The sequence below is a fragment of the Crocuta crocuta genome, unplaced genomic scaffold, assembly GCF_008692635.1.
Source record: "Crocuta crocuta isolate KB4526 unplaced genomic scaffold, BGI_CrCroc_1.0 scaffold7, whole genome shotgun sequence".
NCBI lineage: Eukaryota > Metazoa > Chordata > Mammalia > Carnivora > Hyaenidae > Crocuta > Crocuta crocuta.
In genome coordinates, this window is record NW_027531904.1 from 5,297,388 (window position 1) to 5,325,240 (window position 27,853).

Below are 27,853 nucleotides of genomic sequence, written 5' to 3' on the forward strand. Positions count from 1 at the left end.
GTCTGAATGTCCTCGTGACAGGACAGCTAGCTTCCCCCAGAGTGAGTGATTGAAGGGGGGGGAGGGTGGACGTGGAAGCCAGGCCCCGAAATGCCTTTTATAAACTCAGGCTTGAAAGTGATACACTCGCACTTGGGAACTACCCAAAAGCATGAATCTAGGAGGTGGGATCATGGCGGGACATCCTGGAGGCTGGCTACCAACAATATGCCACTAATGAACAGAAAGGAGCCTAGATCATTATAGCAGGGTGATGCCTTCTTACTACTTAGAACAACCACTATATACTATATTAAGTGTGCCTTTTGTTTTCTGATGCTTTTTGACAGGTAGGACCTCACTGACCTCACAGACTGTCCCTCCCAGGATTGGCTAATTCCTAGAGACAGTGCACAACTCACCTGGGAGTGTGCCTTTACACACACACCAACCAGTCCAGAGCCCTAATGCCCCAACGGCCTCCTCTATGGTGCTTTCACACTCTGGGCCCCTATCCAGCTGCCCTCATCACCTCAGAGCCAGGTGTCGGACAACTGGGGACAGCCCCTATGTCCCAGAGCCACCGAAATTATTCAGATTAGCCAATCCCAGGCCTACTCAGCCTTCCCTGCCTGTCCCTTCTGGTAGAAACCCACATTTCCCCCTGGCTCCCCAACCTTCAGACTGAGCCAGGTGCCTCCCCGTGGGAGGCTGACATGCTGCACCTCCTATTTCTAGAGACGTGTAAGTAGAACAGACTTCTTCCTTCATGGCAGTCATTTCCACGTCTGTGTACCGAATTCAAACAAACCGTACTAGTATCCTTAAGACAAATACATATTCAAAGAGCATTTAGCTCCCCCCCCCCTTTTTTTTTTTTTTGCATTTAGAGGCATTAGGAGCACGTTGAGGAATATCGTGGGGCACCTGGGTGGCTCAGTCAGTTAAGCGTCGGACTTCGGCTCAGATCATGATCTCACGGTTCGGTTCATGGGTTCGAGCCCCGAGTCAGACTCTGTGCTGACACTTCAGAGCCTAGAGCCTGTTTCAGATTCTGTATCTCCCTCTCTCTCTGACCCTCCCCTGCTCATGCTGTCTCTCTCTCTCTCAGAAATAAAACATTTAAAAAAAATTAAACAAACAAAAAAAAGGAACATCCAGTTGTCATCAGTATTTCTCAACTTCAGCTCTAGTTTCATTTTCTTCCTGTTTGGAATCATGTGCCCCGGAAGTGAATCGGCTTCTGTTCAGAGTCAGCATAAAGTTTCCAACAGCCTGGTTCACATGTTAATGAATTGGTCACAAGAGGCCTCTCACTGCATTAAAACTTCTTCCATTTAAGGGAGCCTGGGTGGCTCAGTTGGTTGAGCGTCTGACTTCAGCTCAGGTCATGATCTCATAGTTCGTGGGTTCGTCGGGCTCTGTGCTGACAGCTAGCTCAGAACCTGGAGCCTGTTTCAGATTCTGTGTCTCCCTTTCTCTCTGACGCTCCCCTGCTCACACTGTCTCTCTCTCTCTCTCAGAAATGAAAAACATTAAAAAAAAATTAAAAATTAAAAAAATTAAAAAATACTTCTTTCATTTATTCCGAGGCCTGTGACAGTCTCCTCTTCCTTCACTCACCTTGCTGGGTGTTTGACAGGTGATCCTTCTGCACGAATCTCAGCATGCCAGTAAAACTCCGTGTGCCAGTGGTTCTCTGTCTCCCTAAGTTCCAAAAAGCACTTGGTTGCTGCTTCGCAAAAAAAAAAAAAATACAGCCTCACATTCATTCCTTCGGTGGCGAACCTTTGCTTCCCTGATACCAAAATTAACCACACTGCTCTGCTTCTGTACCTTTCTGTACACAAAATAACCTTTCAACACAAGATCCTCAGATAATCTTTCTGAAGATATTTCAAAGAGCATGGACATTTAACACATGTGGTTTCCCCCATGCATGTCACTCAGTAGAAATGAGGACCACGTGAAGCGCGCGCTCAGTGTGCACCTGCACAGGTGATGACAGCGGTGACGGCATGGTGGCCGCCTGTCTGGCACTGATGAGATCCCAACATTGGATGCACTCCAATTTTGAAAAACGCATCTCAGGATTGAGGAAATGAAGGAATACCTTCTGGTATAAGGTGCTTACCTAGCCTCTGGCCCCTGAGTAAGCACTTGGTAAACGTTCACAATCAACGACAGCAAACTAACTGTCAGCAAACAAGGCTCCTTTGAATCCAGTGAGTTTGGCTACAAAGAGTAAGGTTAGGGATGTTCTGGTCTTCTCAGAGCTGGACATGCTGGGACAGAGGCTGTGCGGGAAGAAAGGCACCACTTCAAAAGCCACCAGTGTGCTGTGTAGGGGCTGGGCCTGGAGAAGGGGCAAATTTATATTTCTGGATCAGCAAGGAACAAAGAGGTTCTACCAAGGCTGGGTGCGGTCTCTGTGACATTAAAGAGGTGGGTGCGGGGGGGCGGGGGAGCCTCCCACCCAGGCCAGGAGATCTAGGGAGAGAATGGAAGCTAGGATTTACTGACTACTTACTGTATGGAGAGCTTTAATTAACACTCATTTCCTGCTCACACCAGGCCTGCCAGGTACACGTTACCCCATTTTACAGAGGAACTGAAACTCGTTGAGGTTGTTATTATCCATCCCAAGGACACAGAGCTAGCTGGTGACAGGGACAGGGTTTGCACCAGGCCCCACCGGTCCCATAGTTCTGTCAGGACAGCGTGAGTAAAGAATGAGTCCTACCATACATCTCTCCTCCCACGTTATTTCTGTCTCTGATAATCAAATGTTGTATGATGGAGAGAGTCTTCAGAATTCTTCCTTCCCCCCCCCGCCCCCAAACAACAGAGGGTTACAGCTATGAAGGTTTACACGAAGCAGATTGATGTTGTAAACAAAAGTGCCCTCTGGAACATCAAAACCATCTAATAGGCTCAATTCCTTTCGAAGCACGCCTTGCAGAGAACCGTTATGCTGATTACCAATAATTATAATCTATTCATTAAGGAAAGTCTCCGAGGGTTTCTACAAAGGAACACTTCATGGCTGAGATGGGAGTTACTCTGTGTACTTGAAAAATAATGAAGCTACCGTTCTTTTAAAAATTATCTAATTTAGGCTTTTCACTGATTTAATATTGTGCTTCTCCATGAGGACTCTGAATGAAAGAGACTAAATTTAAATGGAGCCTTTCTCTCAAAGGTCCAGAGCAGCTTGGCCCTGGATCATTGACACATCAGCCCCTGCAGAGCAGGGATGAGAAGAGAGAGTGCCAGGCAAGAATTCAGATCTGAAAGATAAATCCCCTGAAGTCTCTGCTTTTCTTAAACATTTTGGTTCCAAAGAGTTTGTTTCTCCAAAGATTCTTGAGGTTCATTGGATATCTGTGGAGAGAAGGCACTAGAATTTACTGAGAGGAGCCTAAAATCCTTTAAGAACAAAGTTAATATACATACACAGGGGTTGTGACCTTAATATGGGTCAAGTGCTCAATGAGCTGAGTGCTTTATCTCTCACTTTAGTTACATCCTTTTAGGCATAAGGAACACCCAGGCCAGTACGGGTATGGCTGAACGGGGCTTTCGGAGAGCCAGGAATCTTACAGAAATCAGAGAACAAGAGTCACAGTTTGGCCTTTTCTAACCCAATTTAAGAAGATACCCAGCCAGCAGGAATTCCCTGACTCTTTCCACACAGGACTTGCTTTTCTCTCTACGTCTATTAATTATAAGAAACAATTATAAGAAACAACAACCACAACAAAAACCAATTCAAAGTGGCTTAAACAGTATGGAAACTTACTGTCTCCCAGAACTGGAAACCCAGATGTAGGGTGGGTTTCAGGGTTGAGTGACTCAGTCAACCAACTACGTTATCTACGATCCAGGCTCTTTCCTCTCCACTCTGCCATCCAGGTTAGCTTCCTCCTCAGGTTGATTGGGTTTTTTTTTTGGTTTTTTTTTTTTAATTTTTTAACATTTCTTTATTTTTGAGAGAGAGACAGACAGAGCATGAGCAGGGGAGAGGCAGGAGAGAGGGAGATACAGAATCTGAAGCAGGCTCCAGGCTCTGAGCTATCAGTACAGAGCCCCCCCCCGACTCGGGGCTTGAACTTACAAGTTGCAAGATCATGATATGAGCCAAAGTGGGACACTTAACCGACTGAGCCACCCAGGTGCCCCTGACTGATTCTTTTTGGATAGGATCGTAGGGTACTGGGCTGTGGAACTGTGGGCCACATGGTTCCTCACAGACATTTTCAAAAGAGAAATGTTCCCCCTGTACTTCCAGAAACCTCTACCTCACAGTATCATTGACCTGATTTAAGTCACACGACGTTCATAAACTACCCCCTTCTGCCAGCTGGTCTTGGCCTAGTTCTAGTCACTAACACGGAGCACGAGATCACCGTGATTGGCAGGGCGAAGTCAGACATCTGGGCGCTGCGGGGAGAGGTGGGGGCTGGAAAAAAGGAAAACTGGAAATAGTTGCTAAGTTATTATCTGCAGTAAATGGGTTAAGCACTGAAACCATCTGGGAAATCTAGGAGGAGAAAAACAGGTTAGAGGTGGGGAGTGGGAATCAAGAGGCCTGTTCTGGACATGGTGGTTTTGAAATGCCTATGAGATATTCAGATGAAGATGCCAGGTAAGCAACAGGATTTATGAATTTGGAGGTCCAGGAAGGGATTAGGGCTGGGGTTATAATTTTGAGGATCAGCACACATAAAACTAGGATATAAAAGCAGGGAAATGGGAGAAGTCTATTAAAGAAATGGTGTACAAAGGAAATGAGGTGAGGATCCAAAGCCAAGGGCTGGGGCACTCTAGCATCTAAAGGTAGAGCCAAGAAGCAGCCAGCAAAGGGGACCAAAAGGCACAANCTGTCCTGGAAACCAAGAGGAGCAAGTGCTTCCTGACAGAGAGAGAGAGAGAGATGAATTATGCCCAACGCCAGCCGGCTGAGTGCAAGAAGGACGAGAGGTGTGTGCAGAACTGGCGGCACGGACTCACTGGTCTGGACAAGCACATTGTCACTGGAGGGAGGACTAAAGCCCATCTGGAGTGGGCTGAGGAAAACTGGGACGTGGCGAGATTAAATTATTTAAACAACTCTTTTGAGAAGTTCTTCTGTGAAGGGTAACAGACAGGGGGCAGTAACTGAAGGGGGAAAACAGGCCAAAGCAGGAAGTTTTAAAGAAAGAAGATCTGGAGCACGTGCGGGGCTCGGTCTATTGAGCGTCTGACTTGGGCTCAGGTCATGATCTCACGGCTTGTGAGTTCGAGCCCTGCATGCAGCTCTGTGCTGACAGCTCAGAGCCTGAAGCTGCTTCAGATTCTGTCTCCCTCTCTCTCTGCTCCTCCACTGCTCATGCTCTGTCTCTGTCTCAAAAATAAATAAACATTAAAAAAAATTTTTTTTTCAAATAAAGAAGATCGTAAGGGCGCCTGGCTGGCTCAGTCAGTAGGTCATGCAACTCTTGATCTCAGGTTTGTGAGTTTGAGCCCCATATTGGGTGGAGAGATTACTTAAAAATAAAATCTTAAAAAAGAAAGAAAGAAAGAAGATCCTAGAGTGTATCTAATGTACTAGTAGAAATGATCCATCAAGATGAAGATAAAGAATCATCACAGGAGTAAAGAAGTTGAGAAATCTAGAAAAGACAGGATTCATTGAGTACATGGAGGAATTGGCTTTTTAGGGAAGGAAGCAGGGCTGTGTGACTCCTGAGGAAAAGCAGGAAAGGAACACAGACACAAGTCATGTAACTGACTTGGTAAAAGAAAGGTAAGGCCAATTCCCACCTGATTGTTTCTATTTCCGTCTGGAAATAGGTGGCAAGGTATCAATGAGAAATGGAAGGTGGGCTTTGGAAGATGAATGAAGGTATCAAAATGGCAATTTCAGTGACTGGGAGAGTAAACAGAGAAGGGAAGTATATGAGGATTGCTTGGGGACTTAGACCTGATGAAAGATCGAAGATATGACCAGGGGAACGGAGGATCAAGGTGAAAGGAAATACACATTAAGCTTCAGAAAGGCTAGGAAATTGCCCAGGGTCACTGAGCTAATGGGCACAAGGGCGGGGATTCACACTGAGGCCCCAGTGATTCCACACTCACAAGTCCCTCGGGTACAATGGAGCAACCCGTCATAAAAGAAAAGCTGTGGGTGAAGTGCTTCTACCACGAAAAATCAGTGGAGTCCCCACAAACATGTGACTGCTCTGGCGCCCAGATTTTGTTATGACCCACGAAGAATCTAGGAGAGTGCCTCGGTATTTCAAGTTCCAGACGTCCAGGGAGGTCGTTCAAACCCTCCTCTTCTCTGGATCACCGCCACGGGCTCGTCGGCCTGTCTCCCGCCTCTAGTGCCTCCAAAACACCTTCCGGACTGCTAAAGACGGTCTTTGTGAAATTCGGATCACGTCTTCCGCTGCACAAAACCCTAATGCCACGCACGAGACTTCTCTTCACGATTTAGTCACACTGTCCGGGCCTCCCCACAGCTTGTGCCGCGGCCATACTGATGACCACTCCACAGCCCCGACAGCCCCCTTCGTGCTGCTGAGCCTTTGTGCGTGCCGATCTCTCCCGAAACGTCCTCTGGCCTGGCCCACACATCAGAGTCCCGTCTGCCCAGTTGCAGTGCCCCTTCCCCAGTACGGCTCTCCTCCTCCACCTCTCCTCCCCCCTCCTCCACTGTTCCCAGACAACCGCTGCCGGGGCTTCTGCCATTCTGCATGACAGTTCTCTTTACTGGCCTACGTGTCTCCTCCTCCACACCTCAGCACAGCATCTACCTGACCCATAGCTGGAGCTCAAATCCTGCGCTGTGTGCTGAAGGAGAATGAATTTAGCCTTTCAATGCTGAGAGTGAGGAGATTAGCTGAACTGTGTTTGGTGGGGCCGCTATCTCCTACCACGTTTGTTACGTTCCCAAGGGAGGCCGATCTGGATGGCAGAGGGATACAGAATCCGTCTGTCTGCACCCATGACTCCTTCCACAAGCTGCTCTGACGTCCATCATTCCAAGGCTGCTCTCAAAGTCGGATGCTACTAAACAAGCTAACTTCCTAAACGGGGGATACGCATGCAGATGAAACACAAGCAGCCTCCCAAGCCCCCTGGAGGACGCTGGCTGAGACTGGACAGAAGGAGGCTGGCTGGGGGCCAGCAGGTGTTTGGAGGAGCTGTGACGGCTGGGCCACACAGGAACAGCCAGCCCGATCTCTTCAGGGACACCTGGAGCCTGCCAGCTCTCACTACCCCACTGCGGTACGTGCCACACGGGGTCTGGCTCTCCCACCTGCGTGACACAGACGGTACAGATGGCAGCGTGCTTCCACATGCGAACGTGCAGTTACGCCCAGCCCCGCCAGCTGTGACGACTGCCAGGAGAAAACCCCAGGGAAGGACACAATCCATGCAGCCACACGCCACTCGGCTCTCCCAAGGGCGGCTGCTGGAGTCACGGCCTCCAGTCCCTTCCATGGTCCTTCCTGGAACCACGAACATGAAAAGTATTTGGTGAGATCGGGACAAAAGGCAGTCATCAAATAGGTTATATTTAAGTAAGAAAATACCAAGGCTTTATTTATTTATTTTTTTTTATAAAGACAGCCCTGTGGTTGCCTATGTGGAAAGGATGGACACGGTTCCCGTGAGTAAACAAGGTATACCTGCTTCAGACCACACACAACATAATGCCAAAGAATGGACATGACGGGAGGGAAGATTTAATGCTCATCTTCATAGCAATAAAACGCAAAATAAAACAAAAACTAACTGGACTTAATTAATGCTGGGCGTTCCCACAGGGAAAAGACCAGAGGACTTTAAATCAATCAGTAGTTGGATGCAATGCAAATTCCTTTTGGCTGCGCCACCCTCGCCCCTCTCTCCGTCTCTCCCCATCGGAGGCGTAACCACCAGGAACCAACAAAGCTGACAGTCAGGGAGCCCACGGAGACACGAGGGGCCGACGTCTCGGAAGAGCAGGCAGCTGGGCTTCGGTGAGGCACCTACGTGCAGCAGTGTCGCATGTGGAAGTTGACAACGTACTCGGCATTAGTCCTCTGCACAGAAATAGCAAAAGGCTCAAAAGGGTGAAAGGTGAAGGCAACAAGGCGTCGCACTGTGTGGTTGACGGGGCGGCCCAGTAAGCCCGCCTGGATCTCAAACTTGAGCAGGCCAGAGTCCCGGGCATAGAACCTGGACAGAACAAGGAGAGAAAGAGACGATGGTACAGAGTATTCACCACCAGCCAGACATCTGCGCAGCACGGAACACGCCGACTCATTACTCCGTCTTACGGCATCTCCTCTGACATCAGCCCCAGGTCACCGGAACTATGAAGCCACCTTAGTCCCAGCTGCTCATTTTATGCACAGGGTCCCTGTGAATTTTACTGTGCTGTGCTGAGTCACTGGGTCATTTCTCTTTCCCAAGATAACCCTTAGTTACAGCCTTAACTACAGCCTCCCCTTTTCCCAGAAACACTGCCCCAACACCGTTTAGGCCAGAGCCGGAAATGAAATGCGAGCTACGTGTACGCCTTTAAATTTCCAGGTAGCCACATTACAAAAGGTAAAAAGAGAAAGGTGAAATTAATTTTAATAAAATACTTTGTTTAACCGAATACTGGTCTCCAAAATACTGTCATTTCAACCTATAATCTGTGTAAAAAATATTAATGAGATATTTCACATTGTTTTTTGTATTAAGCCTTTGAAATCTGATGTGTGACCCGTAAGCGTATGTCAACTTGATCTAGTCACATTTTAAATGCTTAACAAGCATATGTGCCTAGTGGCTATGATACAGGACAGTGTAGATCTAGGCCCATATTTGAGTTAATTTTTAAGAATAAATTCTTTTGAAAGGTTCTTCTTTTTCGCATACAAAAACAAAATACTAAGTAGTCTGCCATTTTTCATCTAATAATTCCATTCATCCACATACTTAAATACATGTTCCCAGGTGCAAAATAAGTATCCTCCGGTATTAGGAACTAGGGATGCTCAGGGGGGTGGGGGCTGAATTAGCGTAAATTCCAGAAAATGAGAGCTCTGAATTAGAGAGCTCTATAATTTCCCTTTTGGAAAACAAACATATGTACACATAAAGATACTCATAGCCTCTGACTCAATAATCCCATTTCCAAGAATTTACAACCCCAGAATTTAATCAAAATGAAGTAAACTGTGATGTGAATAAAGACGGCCTCTAGCACAGCTCTAAGGTAAAAATGCAGACCGAGAATAAAGACCCAGCGACAGGGGACAAGTTAAATCAACTGAAGTGCATCTAACCAAGGGAACACTATGCCGCCATCAAGACCATTATTCTGAGGACTACGTAACAACACGGAAAAACGTGTGTAAGATACAAGCCCATGCAAAATATCACGCTAAGAAGGATGACAACCATGCCCATGCAGACGTGCAGAGTGACAAAGACGAGGCTGCAACATACAATACACGTGTTCAGGTCACAGCGTTTCCTCTTCCAGTGCCTCTGATATCCTTATACTTCTCATTTTAAATTAAAAGTAAATGAAAAAACCCCATAGTCAGGGCCGATAGCCATTTCCAAATTCGTTACTTAGGTTAATCTTTTCAAATCAGAGAGGCAGGTCAGAAAGGAGGGGAGCGTATCTCATGGCACTTGACAACATCCAATGAGGCCCATGATATGCTTTTACATGTGAAAACCACATTCACGGAACCCACCTAGTCCCCAACACACAAAGGGCTTGTAAGTAAAGCGAGTTGTCTGGGGTTCTAAATCTAATCACCAGTTCACAGGAAATAGGGGAGAATGAGGAAAAGAGTAGATACTCCTCCAGGGATGCAGTGAGCAAACTCCAGTATGTGGGGAATACTACAAGACAAGCAACATGGTTTCTTCAACAATTTCACTGCAAGGAGAAGAGGGGGAGGCAGAACATCTAGAATAAAATGGATTTGAGGAAGTAGCGACCAAATACAATGTATGAACACTGTTTAGATCCCAATGGGAACACGTGCAACCATAAAAGAATATTTATAAAACAATAGGGAAATGTGAAAACTAGGTATGTGGCGGTCTTAATAAATTTTTGATAATTTTCTTAAGACAGAATAATGGTATTGAGGTTGTATTTTTTTTTTTTAACTCTTTCTCTTTTAGAAATTACTAAAATGTGTATGAGCAAAATGCTATGAAATCTGGGATCTGCTTCATCATAATCAAGGGTGGCAGCTGGGAGTGGGGGTGGAAAGAGGAAACAACACTGACCATGGGATGGGAACTGTTAAGACTGGGCAGTGGGCACATGCAAGTTCATTATACTCTTCTGCTTTCACATGTTTAAAACTTTCCATAATTAAAAAAAAGGTTAACTGTTTATTGAAACTTGACTGAAATATCCCAAAGGAAACACCATGAATGGTGATTAATTGTACAGAATGTTACCCAAGCCTCTTTAATACACAATGAAGCTGGATTGTGAAATACTAGCTACCACTGTTTCTATGTCTCTATGTGAAAAAGACCTTCCACTCTCCAGCCCAGGGTTCCAGAACATACCTCCCCCGAAATAACCTCACGGGTGGCAGTGGTGCCCAATCCTCTCCCTGGTACCTAATGCATCACACAGAACAACACAAGCTCCCACAGAGAGAAGGAGGGTCTGTGAAGCAGACATCTGTGATGGAGGGACTGTCTGTAAGAGGCTAGTCTCAAGTTTCTAGCAATAATACAGTATCAACATTCCAGAATTTGTCCAAGTGAAGAAGCAGGAGTTTCTCCAACACCTGCTCGTTCGTCAAACTATCTCTGCTAGCTTTTCTACTAGGTAACATGGGGGATAAGATGATTTGAGTGAAATAAAATTAAGAAGTCTCAACTATAAGTACTACCATGAAATGGCATGTGGTTTTATGCCCTGGATACCTTTAAAAGGGAACAACTTATCTGAACTGGATGTTTTGAGGAGAAACAAAGGGCAGAACTACTGAGACTAGTACCTACGTGATCTAAAGCACTCACATTGCAGAAACAGCCTGTCCCTCCAATTCAACCCATGAGGACAAGCGGACACAGTCACAGGGAAATGACCTCTGAGAAGAAGAGTAAGAAAGCAGGCCATCCGGAGCCCGGAGGCTGTGGCGACGGTGTACCTGATAGGGTGATCTCCACAAGTCTTGGGGCGCTCCATGACAGACACCCACTTGTCATCGTAGCTGAAGAGAGACAAATCAAGGTAGGGGCTACCGCTGTAAGACTGGGCACTGATGGGGAGCTGACCCAGCAGCCGGCGTACCGCCTCCGTGTGCCCTCCGTACTTGGCGTTTACAATAGTGTCTTTAAACCTAAAATAAAGCACCAGTGAGGAAGGTGTTAGTGGACACAACAAGCAGCCTTGGATTTTAAACTGATAAAACATGTCTAAAAACAACTCAGTCTGTAAACAGAAATCTAGATAATGCGGCAAGTCAGAACTCACACATCACAAGTCGGCTTGGCTACAGCTCTTCTCAGAAACAGAAAAAAATTCGACACAGGAACATTAAATTACGTTAGAAAAGTTAACAAAGCCTTTCTTTCCAAACAAGTTTAAAAAGAGTGTGACTATGCCATGACACCACTTCCACTCTACTTCCCCCAAATAATAGCCTTAGTTTGCACTGGGAGTTCTAGAGAGCAAAGAACCCTATAGAACGAGCGACCTCTCTGTGACTCTCCTTGGGATCAGTTATAAGCCAAAGTCCATCAAAACTTTGGACAAACTACTTGTTCTTTGTTTAAAGTTTAGGAGCTGGCTACCTGCGTCCCCGCAGAAACACCGGCGTCTGAAGAACTATAACGCGGACACACAGTCACACATCTCACTTATTTTTAGTAATAATAACCATGGAGCAATTTCTCACACTTGTAATGAATACTACATTTAATACCCTTTGAGCAAGTATTTCTATTCTTCTGGAAATTTACCCTAAGGAAGCAATTCCATATTTAGAAAAATCTCTGTGCCCCTTTATTAAAGCATTGCTGATGATGACGATAAATTGACAGAGGATTAAGAACCTAATGGAAAACTGTAATTTTCAAATTACATGGTAACAGTAGAAATAGTTATCATAATGTAAGTCAGGGTATACTCTGTCTACACAGTATGATTTTTAAAAAATGAGGGGGGGGAGGAGGAAGGGAGGGAGGGAGGGAGGGAGGGAGAGAGAGAGAGAGAGAGAGAGAGAAGTTAGGCCTAAAAATCAGACTGGTGGTGGCGCACCCGGGTGGCTTAGTTCATTAAGTATCTGACTTCAGGTCATGATCTCACAGTTCGTGGGTTCAAGCCCCCTGTCAGGCTCTGTGCCGACAGCTCAGAGCGTGGAGCCTGTTTCGGATTCTGTATCTCCCTCTCTCTCTCTGCCCCTCTCCCACTCACCTCTGTCTCTCTCTCTCAAAAATAAACATTAAAAAAAAAAAATTAGACTGGTGGAAATACGTCAAAATAATTGTGCCTGTGTAAGCACATTTTGTTTTTATTCTTTTTCACTTTCCTACAGTTTCTTAGGAAGAAGGTCAACTTTCAGTATGTATTTTTTTTAAATCTCTCTATCAAAGCATATCATATGGTTTAAAACTCAAAGGGAAAATAATTTAGTCCAGGGAGAAAATGTAACATCTCATCCCTGAAATTAACGGAATGAAAACCAATGAAGCAAATTTAAACACTTAAACGTTCCTGACTTTGAGGAGACCCAAAAGATTGATGAGACGGGTTCTGATTTTTGTCGTCCCCATTAACCTGTGATGCTAGATGGACATTAACACTTCATTATGAGCCTAGCTATCAATACTGCTTTTCTGTTACTCCTCTTGACAGTAATTTTCACAGCCTCAGTGTAAATCGTGAAATTAAATCTTGGGCCAAAGAGAACTTATTTCTTTCCCTTTTAAAGGGGCTGGAATCAAAGACCCTGGGTTCTTTGATTTTCAGCTCCTTTTCAGCCAAGATGCAACACTACCTCTCATAACCCACACCCCGGCCTTGCCCGGCTCACTCACTGCCAATGACGGGGCCTGGCCCTCGGTACTGCCTCTCATAACCCACACGGTGGCCTTGCCTGGCTCTGGCTCCCAGTGACAGGGCCTGGTCCTCGGTGACAGCAGTGCTTCTCCAGCGCCAGCACCACCTCCACTCGCCATGCACCCCACAGACAGAAAGACGAAGCCGTTATTCCTGTGCCAACTTCCAGTGTCTAAATCCTGGCTCACTGTCACTCTGCCCGCTTATGCCTCTCTCAGTTCGTGGCGATTTCTCAATTCGCAGAGACCATCCTTCCAGCACGTGTCCCCCTGGCTCCTGAACTTCCTCTTTGCCTCAGCCCTCATCCCGAGGTACTACATCCTCAATCTCACCATTGCCGTGGCTGTGACCTCTCTGTAACATCAGGGTGGGGCACCACTCTCTCCAGCCTCCTCTGCTATCTTTCTAGCACAGCCCCTCTACTCCCTGGATCCACAATCCACTGATTCTACCAACTTTGTCATCCTACACCTTTATCACGTCCGGTGTCCTCTCTCCTCCCTCAGGCCACGTTCAATTCCACACTTAATCCACTGCACTCATCCTCCACAGCCCTGCCTTCCCTTGCTTGGTGGTACTTACCTGGCAAACCTACAGCCCTCATTACGCTCAACGCTGCCTGCTCCGTGCCTGTATCTGCTCGGTTTTCTCCACGGCTGAGGGGGACATACAATGCTCAAATAAATGTAGAACCATGAACTTCGTGAGGCCCTCCGGCTGCAGGCACTCGGACGACACTACCCCGGTCCAGCTGGCCCTCCCACTCCCTCTGATGCCTATTTCACACATCCACCAGGCCCACCCTCACCTGATGGCATCGCCTGCTTTGTTCCTGACAAACAGAAGGAACGAGAAGAGGACTCTGAGGCTCCCATCCGCGACCTGCACCACACTACTGTCTGTGCCTCCATGTGACAGCAATCTTCCCGCTTGGAAAGGCACCAGGTCCCATCCCCTCTCATACATGACATCAATTCTTCCCCACTTTTTCCTAAACCATGATTTCCCCCAACTACACAGTCTCATCTGCATACAAACACGCCATTTCCCCCTCTCATTTACAAAGTAATAAAAGCACTCACCCCTCCAGCGCAAGCACCATCTTCCGGCTCTCCCTTACAACAAAACTCCTCAAAAACTTTTCTGGTACTGTCTCCAATTCTTCTCCTCCCATTCTTCCTTAAGCCCTCCCCAAAGAGGCTTCACCCCACCATCCCACGGAAACCACTCTCATGCGGCTCACCGGTGGCCTCCACGCTGCTAACTCCGATAGCTGATTTATGTCTCAGGAGATATACACCCGTCCTGGCAGGAGCATCTGACACTCCTTCCTGAGAAACCACCAGACTTCTCCACTAACAGAACCTCTGATCTTCTCCCCTGAACCTCATCCACAGCCTCACCATCGCAGTAGGAGGGCAACTCTCCTTTACAAGACAAAAACATTACAATCATCTGACTTTGCTCCTTCCACAGCCCAAACCCCATGCTCCACTAATCTTTAGGGTTCTGTTTTCAAAATACGTTGATCATACAATTACAGCTGACCCATGAACATCGCAGGGTTAGGAGTGCCAACCTCCTGCACAGTCAGAACTCCACATATAACTTCTAGCCCCTCAAAAACTTAATAGTCTACTGTTGACCGGAAGCCTTACCAGTGGATAACATAAACAGGCGACTAACACACATTTTGTATGTTATATGTATTGTTACAATAAAGTTAGCTAGAGAAAAGAAAATGTTATTAAGAAAATAAATCATAAGGAAAATAGGTTCACGGTTCTGTATTACTGTAAGAAGCCTGTGTTAAGTGGACCCATGCTGTTCAAACCCACGTTCTTCAGGGTCAACTGTTCCCACCCTGATTCAAGCCAATGTCATTCAAGCAACAAATAACTGCCGACCGCCTAGTATGTGCCAGGCACTCTTCTAGGTGCGTAAATACATACATATGTATTGCCTGTGACAAGAAACATACTTAGCGGATCGTTGCAACGGTCTCCTAACTGGGTTCCCTGCTTCTACCCCACCCTCCTACAGTCTATTCCTGACACAGCAGCCAGAGTGACCCTGTTAAAGTAACAAGTGAGACTGTGTCGCTCCTCTGCTCAAATGCTGCACAATCTCATCTGCAGTTAGGACCAAAGCCTCAGACAGCCTCAGGTGTCTGGCCCCACCTCTGACCACGTCTCCAACTACTATGCTCCTTCTGACCCCAGCCCAGCCACTCTGGCCTCCCCGGTGCTCCTCAAATGCATGAGACCCACCTGAGGACCTTCAGATCTAATACGGCCTTTGTTTGGGATAATGTGCTCCCCAATACCCACGTGGCCTGCTCCCTCACCTCCTTCAAAAGCTGTGCTCAGAGAACACCCTCGTGAGGCCCATGATAACAAGCCGACCAGAACAGAGCTGGCAATCTCTTCTTGATACACTCAAACCCACCAGACCTCCTAACGATTACAATCTTTCCCTGGACACCTGCCTCTTGGAAACCTCCACCCTTCTGTCCCCACCTGGCCCACCTGGTGGTCTGCCGCTCTGGAACTTCCCTTTTACCATCATCTTCAGAATGCTCTTTGCTTCTCTCTAGTTTCAGGCTATTTCCTGTACCATACTTTTGTGGTTTATGTGGAAAACACATCTTCCAAAGGTTTCCTTAGAAAAGATATATGAGAGGTAATTTTTAAAGAACTTACATGTCTGAAAATGTCTTTGTTCCACTCTACTGGATATAAAATCCTAGACTGGGGCACCTGGGTGGCTCAGTCGGTTGGGTGTCCGACTTCAGCTCAGGTCATGATCTCATGGTTTGTAGGTTTGAGCCCTGCATCGGGCTCTGTGCTGACATCTTGGAGCCTGGAGCCTGCTTTGGATTCTGTGTCTCCCTCCCTCTCTCTCTCTCTCTCTGGCCCTCCCCTACTCATGCTCTGTCTCTCAAAAATAAATAAATGTTAAATAAATAAAATAAAATAAAATTCTAGACTGGATATCATTTTTTTCACAGAATTCTGAAGGCATCATTTTAATGGCTTAGAGCTTTCAGTGTTATTACTGGTAAGTGTGATACCATTCTGATTTATTTTTTAACATGTGAAATGTATGTTCTTTCTCAAAGTTTTTACAATTTTCTCCTTAGCCTCAATGTTCCAAATTTTCATGATGGTATGCCTCCATACGGGTCTTTATTTCATCGGGTACTTGATGGAGCTGGTGATACACTAATAAAGATTTAAGAATTATTTATCTCCGGGGGAAAGGCCATGATTTGAAGCGCTTGCCAATTTCTGTGCTGTTGATCCTACTGCTGTGGTCAATTTCAAGGTAGCAATGAGACACCACGGAATGTGGCACTGTCAAAAGGTGAGCCATAGCACAGAACTCTACAGTATTTTCACCACACAGATGAAATAGACACAAATACACCCAAGAGCATAAATAATAGTAAAATAATTAGGAAGTAATTAATTTTTAATACCACGTAGCAATTGGTTGCAAAAATTTGTGCATGTTTAGCGCCTGGCTCTCCTGAGCCCTCCTGAGCCAGCCCAGCCCCTCATTGAAGTGACGGAAGCTCTTCAGCACAGGGAAATGGTCTCACACCATTTCCTCCCTTCCTTTTCTCTACCGCACCCTCTGCAAATCACCAGAAACTGGGAGCGCCTCCACAAATTCTCTAATTTCTTTTCATCGTTTCTCTCCCATTTTCCTACTTTCACCTGTTTATTCTACTCTCTCAACTACACGTACAAAGTTTAATTTCTGTTCTAGGAATGTTTCCTTTTCTATAGCTTCAATTATTTCAGTGATTGCAATGTTGTTCCTTTATTCTTTATATTGTATGTTTTCTTTTGGCCTAAATATTTTCCTTAAGTAACTCATGATCCTCAGTGTCCCCCTCCTTTTTTTCTTGAACATTTGCTCCAACCTATAATGGATCCACTTTCACTTATTTTTTACCAAAAGATTACTGGAGACTGTAAAATTGGGCATTTAGAGCCATGTGTTCACAAGAAATAAAAAATAATTCCAATGTATATACACATTGTACTTTCGATGCAGCAAAGCATGATAAGATGGCTAATAAAATATGTTAGGATATATTAGGATTATATATTGGGATATATTGTATTAGAATATATTTCATGTAACACGTTATATTAGGATACAAATACAAATCGCAAGACAAGAAAAAACAATGAAATTTCAAACAGTATGGGAATAATTTGCTCTCTACTTTTTATATCAAATACTGATACCAAATTACTATGGCATCTAGATTCCCCTAGCTATGTTCAAAAGTGTTACATTATACACCATAAACTTATGCAATGTTATATGCCAACTATATCTCAATAAAACTGGGGGGGGGAACTTATCATTTTTTAAAATAAATATTTAATATACGCTGAAAATTACATCTTATGTAATTATTCAAATTTAAGAGCAAAAAAATTTTAGGATTAACTTAAAATTAATGTGTAGGGACATCTACAGTTGTTCAAAATCTCTTGGTGGCATGATGCAAAATTTTGAGGATATCGAAGCTAGGATACCACCTTTCTCTTCAAACTTTATTTCTCCTGGGACTTCTTACAATTTCACTTAATTCCAGATGCATTCTGAAATAATTAAAAAACAAAACACAGCTTCCTCTAACTACTGGGTGGCTTTGGTCCCTCAGCCAATACCTACTAATCTTCTCCCGCACAAAAGACACAGGCCCAGGCACTTTGGGTAGGGCAGCGAACGGAAGAGACAACACCCCTGCCCCCGTGGGCACTGACCCTCTCTGGTGACTTCTTTTGATGTTTCCACTCAGCCAGCTGTACTTGTAATTAGTTGACAACATCTGCCTAATTTAAAAGTTAATTTTAAAAGAAGGAAATCCATTCCAAAAAGAAAAAAGCACAATCTGATCCACATTCTGCCTCCAAAAATCCTTCCATACTGAACAGAAATGCTTAGAAGGCAGATAATTTGTGTGAACCAGAGAAAAAGGAGAAGGCGAGTTAGCGGCATGAAAACCAACGCCCACTTCTCGTCGCGTACTATCCTTTTACGTAAAGATGACGCCACGGCAGTAATGCACCTCCTTTGCTCCTTTTTCCTAGTGCCAATAATGCTTATTCTGAGTCCTCTGTTCACTCCGTTCGGATCTATCCTGGAACCTAGGGCAGACCCTTCCCCTAACTGGCTAAGGCTGCGGGGAGCCACATGAAGTGCCATCTAATGGGGCACTGACGGACTACAGTAGGATTCAGCCTGGGCCACTGGCCCAGAGCAACCATTCGCTTCACAATAATGATCTCAGATAATTGTACCAGAAGCTCTGGTTCATAGGAAGCCCTGCTGATGGGGGCTCGATACCTGAAGGTCTCTTCTCTGGGTTGGCCAGTTTCCCTCGGGAAAAATCTCTAATCTCCTGCATAAGGAGTATAGGCCTGGTTGTCATATCTTACCTTTCGGTTTGTTGGCTTCCATTCAATTCTTGTTTTTAGCATCCTAAACCCCATCCCTATGCTCAGAATGCTACACTTCCTGAACGTGAAACCAGGGCCTACACGGTTCAAGTTTCTCAGGAGACTGAACCTCCAGTCTCTTCTGTGGAGGTGGAGGAGAAACAGTCATTTGTCCGAGTAGGCTTAGAGAAGGGTTAGGCTAAAGGAACCAAGTGCTCCTTTCTTTTTTTAATTTTTTAAGTTTACTTATTTATTTTGAGGGAGAGAGAACACACACAAGCAGGCAAGGGGGCAGAGAACGAAGGAGAAAAGATTCTGAAGCAGGCTCCACACTGTCAGCACAGACCCCGACGTGGGGCTCAATCTCACAAACCATGAGATCGTGACCTGAGCCTAAATCAAGAGTAGAAGGCTTACCTGACTGAGCCACCCAGGTGCCCTCTGATTGCTCCTTTCAAGACCAATCTTCCCAGTTTAAGCCCACATCACAGGTATCTTCCGAGGTACCCAGGGCCCCAACTCCCTGACCCTTTCTAAAGAGGGCTCTGCAGTCTTGTTTCTGTTCTCTGAAGTGTGCGAAGTCAGTTACCAGGCATCAGTTAGCTTCTCAGCTCCCAACACTGATTCGTATCTCATGTCGCCAATCATCTCCTGCCTCCAGGGTCTCTCCTCTTCCATTCTCTTTATTTTTTTAAAGTTACACCTTTTACTTCTTTTTATTATTATTTTAATGGGATTTGGGGATGAAGCAGAGATAAATGCATGTGTTCTACACATCACATCACGTTTAACCAGAAATTCTAAAATTATTTCCTTAGTCATTTGCTCAAGAAATACTGAAATGCTTGACATTAATACGATACGTACAATAAATGTATTCATGAGAACGCAGCAATAAACAGTAAGGACACAGTCTCTGCCTTTCCGCAGCTCACATCCAGTCTGGGAGGAACCACAGACAATGCACTAGTAACTCCACTGGTGCTGAGAGATAGAAAGGAAAAGGTCAGAACGACCTTAGGGGTTACAACGGGAAGACCTAACCAAACCAAGGTGGGCAGAGAGAACACAGGAAGGGCTTTCTGAAGGAAATGACTACCAGCCTAATACCAGTGAATTGTCTGAAGAAAAAGTAAGCCTGTTAAGCCTGGCAGAGAGCTTACCGGCGCTGGATCTGCCTTGCAAAATTGTTGCTGGAAGCTGAGCAGGGAAACTGGACTTCGCTGTGCAGGGTAGCGTTTCGGAAGAGGTCACAGAAGTTCTCAAAGAGCTCTAAGAGCTCATCGGATGTGTTCTCAAACACAGCAATCACCTCTGTTGTCACCATATTGTACACCACAAAGAAAGAGGCCTGCAGGAGAACAGAGAGAGCTCTGAGCCAGCTGGGGATAAGACCATGCCTTGGAAACTTAGCACTGGGCTGAAAATTCAAACTACCCAAGGAAAACAAGCGAACGCTTCCACTCCTGCACTAGCGTAACAGCCCGGCTGCACGTGGTTCTGGGAAAGGAGGAAGGCTCGTGGACCTGATCAGGCAAGGGCCATCAGTCATGGCCAGTACTGCCGGATTTACCACTGTATTTGCTTCTAGAACTACTGAGCTGGCCCAGTATATGTGTAGAAAGGTTTTCAGCCTTTCATTTCAGACTCTGCAAATTCAATGTTTTTCCTTCCTAGTACTTCTTCCTGACCTGCTCTCCAACCCACTCTGAAATAAAAAGCACTTTTTTAAAATGCCAGATTTAATTTTCCTTCCTGCTGAGAAAGTGATTGGTAGCCTGTAGCTGCCTGTTGGCAAATTATTTTCTCTTGTATATGTACAGTTGAAAGTTTAATTCAGGGGCATTTATTTTCCCTCTTAAGATTTCTAACATGCAGAGAGACACCTTAGGTACACTGTGGCCCAAAAGTGCCCAGGCAAGTTGTCACCAAGCAGGGAACTGGCGCTGAACAAACGAAAAATCAGAGAAGCATTTTCCATTTCTTCCTTCATAAATGTCTTTTCAGCCAAGAGCATTTATAAGACACATTTGAGACCTGTAGCAATTAAGATCGGAGGGGGAACTTGAAAAGCATTCAAATGCCATAGGTGGCAGGGTTACTACTTTCTCTGAATGGTCCCTGGGGGCCGGCCCTCCTCCTTTACACAGCCAGTGCTCTGTGAACCCCTGGTTTTTGTCACAATGAACGTGGCCGCGTGAATCAACCTGCAGGCTTCCAACAGGACGCTCCACGTTTTCAGAACGTCAGCATTAGCACCCCCCCCACCCCAGGACTGACTGTGAGTCCCCATCGCCGATGCCTGGAGCCGCGTGGCCCGTCTGTCTTACTAGGCCTCATCCTTCCCAGAGCGTCCGTGACATGACTCTTGCGGGGTCACCTGGAAATTAAATATGGCTGTAAATTAAAGAGGCTGGAGGGTAACCTGAGAATAATACCCATAATATTAGCAAGGCTGTGTGTGTACATGTGCCTTTTATTCATTAACCTTATTGGAACCTATCAAATTACACTGGGGAAGGAGGTGGGAGGAAAACGGCAAACTGGGTTTAACGTTACAGCCTCTGTCAGCAAAACACTGAGCTCCAGGGCTGATTCGAGCTACAATCTATTACCGCTCCCGGAAGCAAGTAGGTCATGTTTTTTAGCACAGGGAGGAAGGGTAATCTCAAACGCGGCTCCCACAGATGACTTAGTCCTTCCACAAGAAAAAGGTAATTATAGCTCAAACCTAAATAAAAGACTGACTCATGTCCTTTCTATAAACGTGGACAACATTTGGATCATATCACGCTTCACCAGGATCCATCACAATTATGTGAATATAAAATTACACAAACCTTTACTAGCCTTGCCTCCAGGGCAGACTGGGAAATACAAGACAGAAGGGTACAGGAGTCAAGGGCTTCACTGCCAATCTCCCATGACATATAAGATGAACTAGATGCTCATTCGTGATGGCTCAGCGGGTGACTTCTTCATTAATAGGGAAGAAAAAGATTCCAGAAAAAATAATGTCCAGCCATATTACTCACCGCTCCCCCTCCCTGCCACCTTGAAGAATACACAAGCTATGATTCAGAAGAAAAATACTGGAAAACATTTTAACACAGATGGCTGGTAAGGTCTCAGGAAACAATGCCACGTACAGTCTCTCTATGACAGAAGCAACTGCAAGTCAGTGGGGGATACCAGACTTGGCCCCCTTTGTGATTGAAAGTGGTTTGCTTTGTGGTAACTTTGTGGTTTACTCTATTCTCAATTCCCAAACTCATATCTAAGATGTTCTGGAAACAGAATAGGGGGCAAAGGTATAGAAAGGTAGGTGTATTACTTGATCAACACTAAAATGGTGAGGCTCTCAAAGACAAATGCCCCAAATACCCTGAATTTCAACATGGTTTCCAACCCCAGAGTCTTAATGGTTTCGGTGCCCTTACCACCACTTTATTCCCATCTGAGAAACAGCTATCTCCCTTAAAGAGACCTTTTATCCAAACCAAAATACTCTAATACTTGCAGTCCTGAGGATTCCCTTGGAGGATGAGAAACTCTGACTTCCTTTTAATCTTTTCACTGCTCGGGGTACCTGAGTGGCTCAGTCGGTTAAGCATCTTTCTGCTCAGGTCATGATCTCATAGTTCGTGGGTCCGAGCCCCCCATCTGGCTCTGTGCTGACAGCTCAGAGCCTGGAGGCTGCTTCAGATTCTGCATTTCCCTCTCCCTCTGCCCCTGCCCTGCTCACACTGCCTCTCTCTCTCCCAGAAATAAATAAAACATTAAAAAAAAAAATTAATCTTTTCACTGCTCTACAATCTATGGTCTAACACATGGGCAAGGTCAGGGTAACGTCATAAAACTTAACTACCAGATGAGCTTACCTATTAGTTACCTTCTGAAGGTTTTATGAAGAAGTATATTGACATTAACCATTTAGGCAGGAAAGGGAGGCTACACCTTTAGGAAGTGGTTTTGGTATGGTGGCTCATTCTCATTCCTAGAACTAAAGCAGTCAGACCACCAATCACAGTCTCACAAAACGAAGGCAGAAGTACCCATAGTCAGTCCAAACTTCGACCCTGTAGCATGTGGGCTTCTATCTCAGGGGTACTGAAAATGCTCTGCAGAAGAATCAGAATCAGGGAATAATCAGAGCTGACTATCCACAAGGCAATGATGTGAGATTTAGCTTCCATTTGTCCACATGAATACAAGTGGCCAGAGAAAAATGGAGTTGTTTTGAGTTTGAGGCCTAGGTGAACAAAATTCAAGACTACGTGAAATGCGAATTTCTGGGAGGCTGGCTGCAGGCAGACAGAACCGCTCCGTCTCCCCAGGGGGCGGGAGGAAAGGCAGGAGCGCACTGCATACCTGTGAGGGGTCTGTGACCCGCAGGGTCACCACGTCCTCGCTCGTGTACTTGATGAACAGGTGGTTCTCGTCCAGCAGCTGCATCTTCCACATGCGCAGCTGCCGCAGCTGGTCAAAGTACTGGAAGAAGCGCCTCTTGGCCATGGCACTGCCGTCCTGCTCCGCCCGGCGCCACAGGTACACGAGCAGCCGGTGTTTGAGGGAGTTGATGAACGGGTCTCGGAAAGGACTGGCCATACCCGTCTGACTGTCCCGCTGCACCTCAGGGAAGACAGCTGACACGGTGAGGAGGTCGTCCTCGTAGCAGAAGCGGCCGATGGTCCTCACGTCGATGAAAGTGCCTTCGGGGGTCACCTGGAAGACGTGGATGGTCTGCTGCTGCACCGACAAGATGGCCAGGATGTTCTTGTACAGGTACAGTCCCTGGTTGTGCGACAGGACCACTTTATCACACTTGAAGGTGCGTGTGTCACACAGGCGGCCGGTGTGCAGGTCAATGATGTGGAGGGAATAGTCCTCCAGAGGGGACCGGGGGTTGGGGGTCACGGACTCACTGTTCCGATAGACCTCGTAAAAAGGAGGGTGTGGCTCATCCGGGAGGTAGGCAGCTGAGCCCACGATGACACAGCGGCAGTCGTCGGTGAAGAGGCTGCACTCCCGATTCAGGTGCTCGCCGTTGGCGGCCACGTTGGTAATATGCAGCAGGACGAAAAAGCGTTCAAAGAGCCGGCCACGGATGTTGACCGACCGCTGGTCATTGCCGTTGGACAGGATCTCCCCGTCATAGCCCTGCAGCAAGTCCTCAGCTGCCTGGCAGCCCTGGTACTCATAGATCTCGAGAGATGTCTGGTCTGAAGAGAAAGCAATAAAGTAGCGTCCATCAGGTGAGAATTTACGCAAGAAACAAGGAGGCTTTTCAACATTGACGACCGTGAAGTTGGGGAAGACATTCTGGTGGAATACTCGGACCTGATGCCAGTGGGTGCCTGCCTTGCCTGAGCTGATCCGTCGGCGTTCCAGGCGGTGAATGACATTTTGGTTCTGGATCCTTCGAGGTTTGATGGTGGAAACATGATGATCCATTATCACATCTCTGCACGGAAAAGTAAAGCAGTCAAGAAAACAAAATAAAGTCGACTGAAATACAAATATACACAAGTCAAAGATTTTCCTCCTTACACCCTGGACCCAGGAGCTCCGAAGATGAGGTGATCAGCAATGCTCCTTCCCAGATTATAGTCAGAAAGTGGTCCCCACATTTCTAGGTCTAAGGACAGGTTTGAGGGAAGGACCTGATTCACTAGGAACACCTTCAAAGCATGCTTAGATGTTGAGAAAATTCAACAGAATAAACCTGGAACTACATCAGAGCTGTTCAGTGTAAGAGTAACACTGAGCGCACATTCATTAAAGAAATGGACATACTGCGCTGTTAAGATGTCCATATTACCGAAAGCAATGTATAAACACAACACATCCCTACCAAAATCCCAATGGCGTTTTGCAAAAATAGAAAAATTCATCCTAAAATGCACAAGTGACTTCAAGGCACCCCAAACAGCCAAAACAATTTTGTAAAAGAACAAAGTTGGAAGACTCAGACTTCCTGATTTCACAACATATTGCAAAGCCAAAGTAATTTTTTTTAAGTGTGGTACTGGCATAAAGACAGACAAATACCCCAATGGAATACAATAGAGAATCCAGAAAGAACCCCGTGCAGATGTAAACCCAAAACTCAGAAGTTCAGAGAACCCCGAACGTGATAAACACAAAGAAATCTATGCCCAGACCCATCACAGTCAAACTTAAAATTGGAAACACAAAGTAGAAATCTCACAAGCAGCCAGGTAAATGATATACTGCCTAGAGGGGAACAATGCAGTCATCTGTGGATTTCCTGGGCAACGGCGGAAGCCGGAAGGAAGCAGAAAGTTTCTGAAGCGCTGAGCCACCTCTGTGTCATCATTCAATCTCAGCTAAAACAGCAACTTCTCAGATTTTCCCTACCTTCCCATCCACACCAACTATCATTTCACCATATTTTACTTTCTTCAGCCCTTATCACTTTTTAAATGATCTTGTTTACCTTTTTAGCATCTGTCAGCACACAGGAGAACCCAGGCACCCTGCCCAGTTCTTGTTGAATCTCACCACCACCTGGGGCAGTACCTGAAGCACAGCAAGCGCTCACAAATAGGTTAAAGGAATGAAGGGGAGCAACATTCAAAATGGACCTTGCAGGGTAAAGAATTCACAAGGCGGAGGAAAAGAGGAGCGTGCTCTTGGATGAAATACGCTTGGAGGGAGCCTGGCATGGTACATTTGGGAAGCACAGAGATCCCAAGCGATTAGAGCCCAGGAAGCACAGTGAGTAATAAAAGAGAAACTTAGAGAAGCAGACCGGAGCCAGCCTAGAAAACACAGTACACGTCACGCCAGGTCACACCAGCTACTGCAGGTTTTAACCTGGGGAGTGACTGGTCCAATCTACATTTTACAAATAAGAACATATACAAAGTGTGGTATCTACTTATATCCTGTCTCCTTCTAAGAGGGATCTCAAGTGCTGTACCTAAGCATAGAGTCTATCTAGTCAAGTGAAAGACAAGCATATCTCCATGACTAAGTAAACGAAGTTTCTCCAACTGTTAGTCACAACTCACTGATGAGGCCTTGAAATAAATTTAGTGGATATACCTGACACGTTAAAAAGTGGAATAAAACAGAAAACACCAAACTGGATCACGTATAGTAAGGGTAAGTACTATTTCATGAAATTTTTGTTTCAATTATACATAGGAGTTACTCGCACGGGGTAAGGATATAAAATGTATTCCCTACTGATCTAAACTAGAGCAAGAGAGCGCACAATGCCCTCAGGCCAAATCCAGTCTGCCTGCCAGTTTTTGTAAATGAAGTTTTATTGGAACACAGCCACACCCATTCATTTACCGGTTAGCTAGGGCTGTAATGCCCTACAAAGGCAGAGATGATTAGCTGAGACCACAGACCACATGGCCCACAAGCCTAAAGTACTTACTATCTGACCCCTCGCAGAAGAAGTCTGCTGACCGCTGACCTTGGGCGCTCGTTCCTAATGGGAGCAGTTGGGTAACCTCCTGCAGTAGACAGGACAGCCCCCTGCATTTGGATCATGATCTCAGTCGTGCTAAGGATGAGAAACCCTGACCTGGAGAAACGTCTGCACACAGACAACAAGAACGACTGCAGCGACAGACGCCTAGATAAATTCTCCCAGGCACGTTCACACGGTAGAATCTTATGAAGCAATGAATTAATGCTTAGCTAATTAACCGTTAGCTTTACATAACAACCTACATGAATCTCAGAACACAATGATGAACGGAGAAAGCAAGCAGCACAATATTTTTGTGTGTTTCTCTTTGTATACACTTTGCACAACTTCTAGTTTAAAGGCCATCAATATATATGGTACACACTTATAAAAAGCAAAGGAATTATAAATATAAAATTAGTACCGTGGTTTCCTGAGAGAAGTAAGAAACAGGATAGGGGTTGGCACACGCTGGCAACTCCAAGGTTATATTTTTTCCTAAATCAGCACTCACTGTACCGTCATTCTTTAAAGACTACATGTATTTAAAGTATTATTTGTACTCAGAGTTTGTTTTTTTTTTTTTAATTAGAAAATACCTGTGACAAGGAAACTAAGGTAGGAGAGTAAGACGAAGCCAGATGTACCCAGCAAGGCATACCACGCGGACCCGCGAACTGCCAACCTTCTCATTTGGCCCTGATTTTCTCAGCAGACAGAGCCGCAAGGAAAACCATCAGATACAGAATCCGCACAGCCTGTAAGATACAAACTCAACAGATGCTTGGAAGACCTGTGGCTCTTCCCCGCACTGGAGTTAAAAGCATCTTGCACGTTCTCTCTAAGGCCCTTTGCACGATCAAGAGGGCACATCCTCCACGACTGAACAAGAACCCGGTATCAAGTCCCACACAGCCATTCCTTGTAACGGGGACACTGCTGATGTGGCTATTCAGATTCAGCCTTAAAAACACACTCTTGAGGCTAAAGCATTTTAAAACCCCAAACAACATACAAAACTGCGTCACTTGATCCCTGCGGAGGGCAACCTGCCAACCTAAGACTGGCTGGAGTCAGAGGGAGACCCGACTGGGCTGAGAAAGGCAGATGAGGCCCGGGAACGGGAGGAATAGACACAAGACACCCTCTAACAGACTAACTGCTGAGTCAGATAAAGTGCGACCAGAGTTGTTCAGCTAAGAAACAGCCACTGATCATATTAAGCAAAATAGATGCTTAATTCTAAGAAAATTGGGGTACGCTTTGTATAGCCCATCTTAAATTCTCTGATTTGTCTTTTTTTTTTTTTTAAGTTTATTTACTTAAAGAGAGAACGAGTGGGGTATGGACAGAGAGACAGGGGGACAGAGGATCCAAGGAAGACCCTGTGCTGACAGCACAGAGCCCGACACGGGGCTCGAACTCACAAACTGCAAGATCATGACCTGAGCCCAAGCCAGATGCTTGACTGAGTCACCAGGTGCTCCTCTCTGATCTGTTTTTTTAAGAGAAAGACACCAGTAATTGGGGTGATGGGTGTGAAGGGGCGGGGTGAGGGGAGCTGAAGACCTGTTGGCTTCAGCTCCAAAGTGTACAGGAAACCCTCTCTGAATTTCCTTCTGCGTGTGTGCTTGCTCTCTCCCTCTCCGTGCACGCACATGCACACACATACAATTTTATATCACACGACTATGATTTTTAGAGATCTGGGGGAGTTTTTCAAGGCTTTTTCAAGTTGTTCTCTTACTGTTCTGATTATAAACGTTCAAACACTACAGAACAAGTATGTCAGCAAAGTCCCCTCTAGTCAGGGTGACACTTCTGAAAACAGAGTAACTTGCGAGAGTCTCCTAAAAGCTGGCCCTCTCCCAGCTCCCCGCG

The 27,853-nt window shown here is 45.8% G+C and overlaps 1 protein-coding gene across 2 annotated transcripts; it reads right to left on the bottom strand.

Annotated features, from left to right (window-relative positions):
• Positions 1-7,702: 7,702 nt before the first annotated feature.
• Positions 7,703-23,987, bottom strand: DET1 (DET1 partner of COP1 E3 ubiquitin ligase). 2 transcript variants are annotated; one of them, XM_077774383.1, is made up of 4 exons: positions 22,894-23,987; positions 19,686-19,873; positions 11,145-11,336; positions 7,703-8,057 (listed from the first exon to the last, which is right to left on the bottom strand). In XM_077774383.1, the coding sequence occupies exons 1-4, from the start codon at positions 23,974-23,976 to the stop codon at positions 7,934-7,936; spliced, it is 1,587 nt and encodes a 528-aa protein (XP_077630509.1). In that variant the 5' UTR covers positions 23,977-23,987; the 3' UTR covers positions 7,703-7,933. The 2 variants fall into 2 exon arrangements, with proteins under 2 accessions (XP_077630509.1, XP_077630508.1); XM_077774382.1 differs by having other exon boundaries at positions 7,703-8,193.
• Between the last annotated feature and the right edge of the window lie 3,866 nt (positions 23,988-27,853).

What these genes read in the sequence shown, in the direction of transcription:
- DET1 (XM_077774382.1), bottom strand. Translation starts at nt 23,976, where the DNA reads ATGGATCATCATGTTTCCACCATCAAACCTCGAAGGATCCAGAACCAA. An exon ending in GGGTCACAGACCCCTCACAG is followed by an intron (nt 19,874 to 22,893) that starts GTATGCAGTGCG and finishes GTTCTCCTGCAG; the next exon opens with GCCTCTTTCTTTGTGGTGTA. An exon ending in TGTGGAGATCACCCTATCAG is followed by an intron (nt 8,194 to 11,144) that starts GTACACCGTCGC and finishes TGTTCTGTCCAG; the next exon opens with GTTCTATGCCCGGGACTCTG.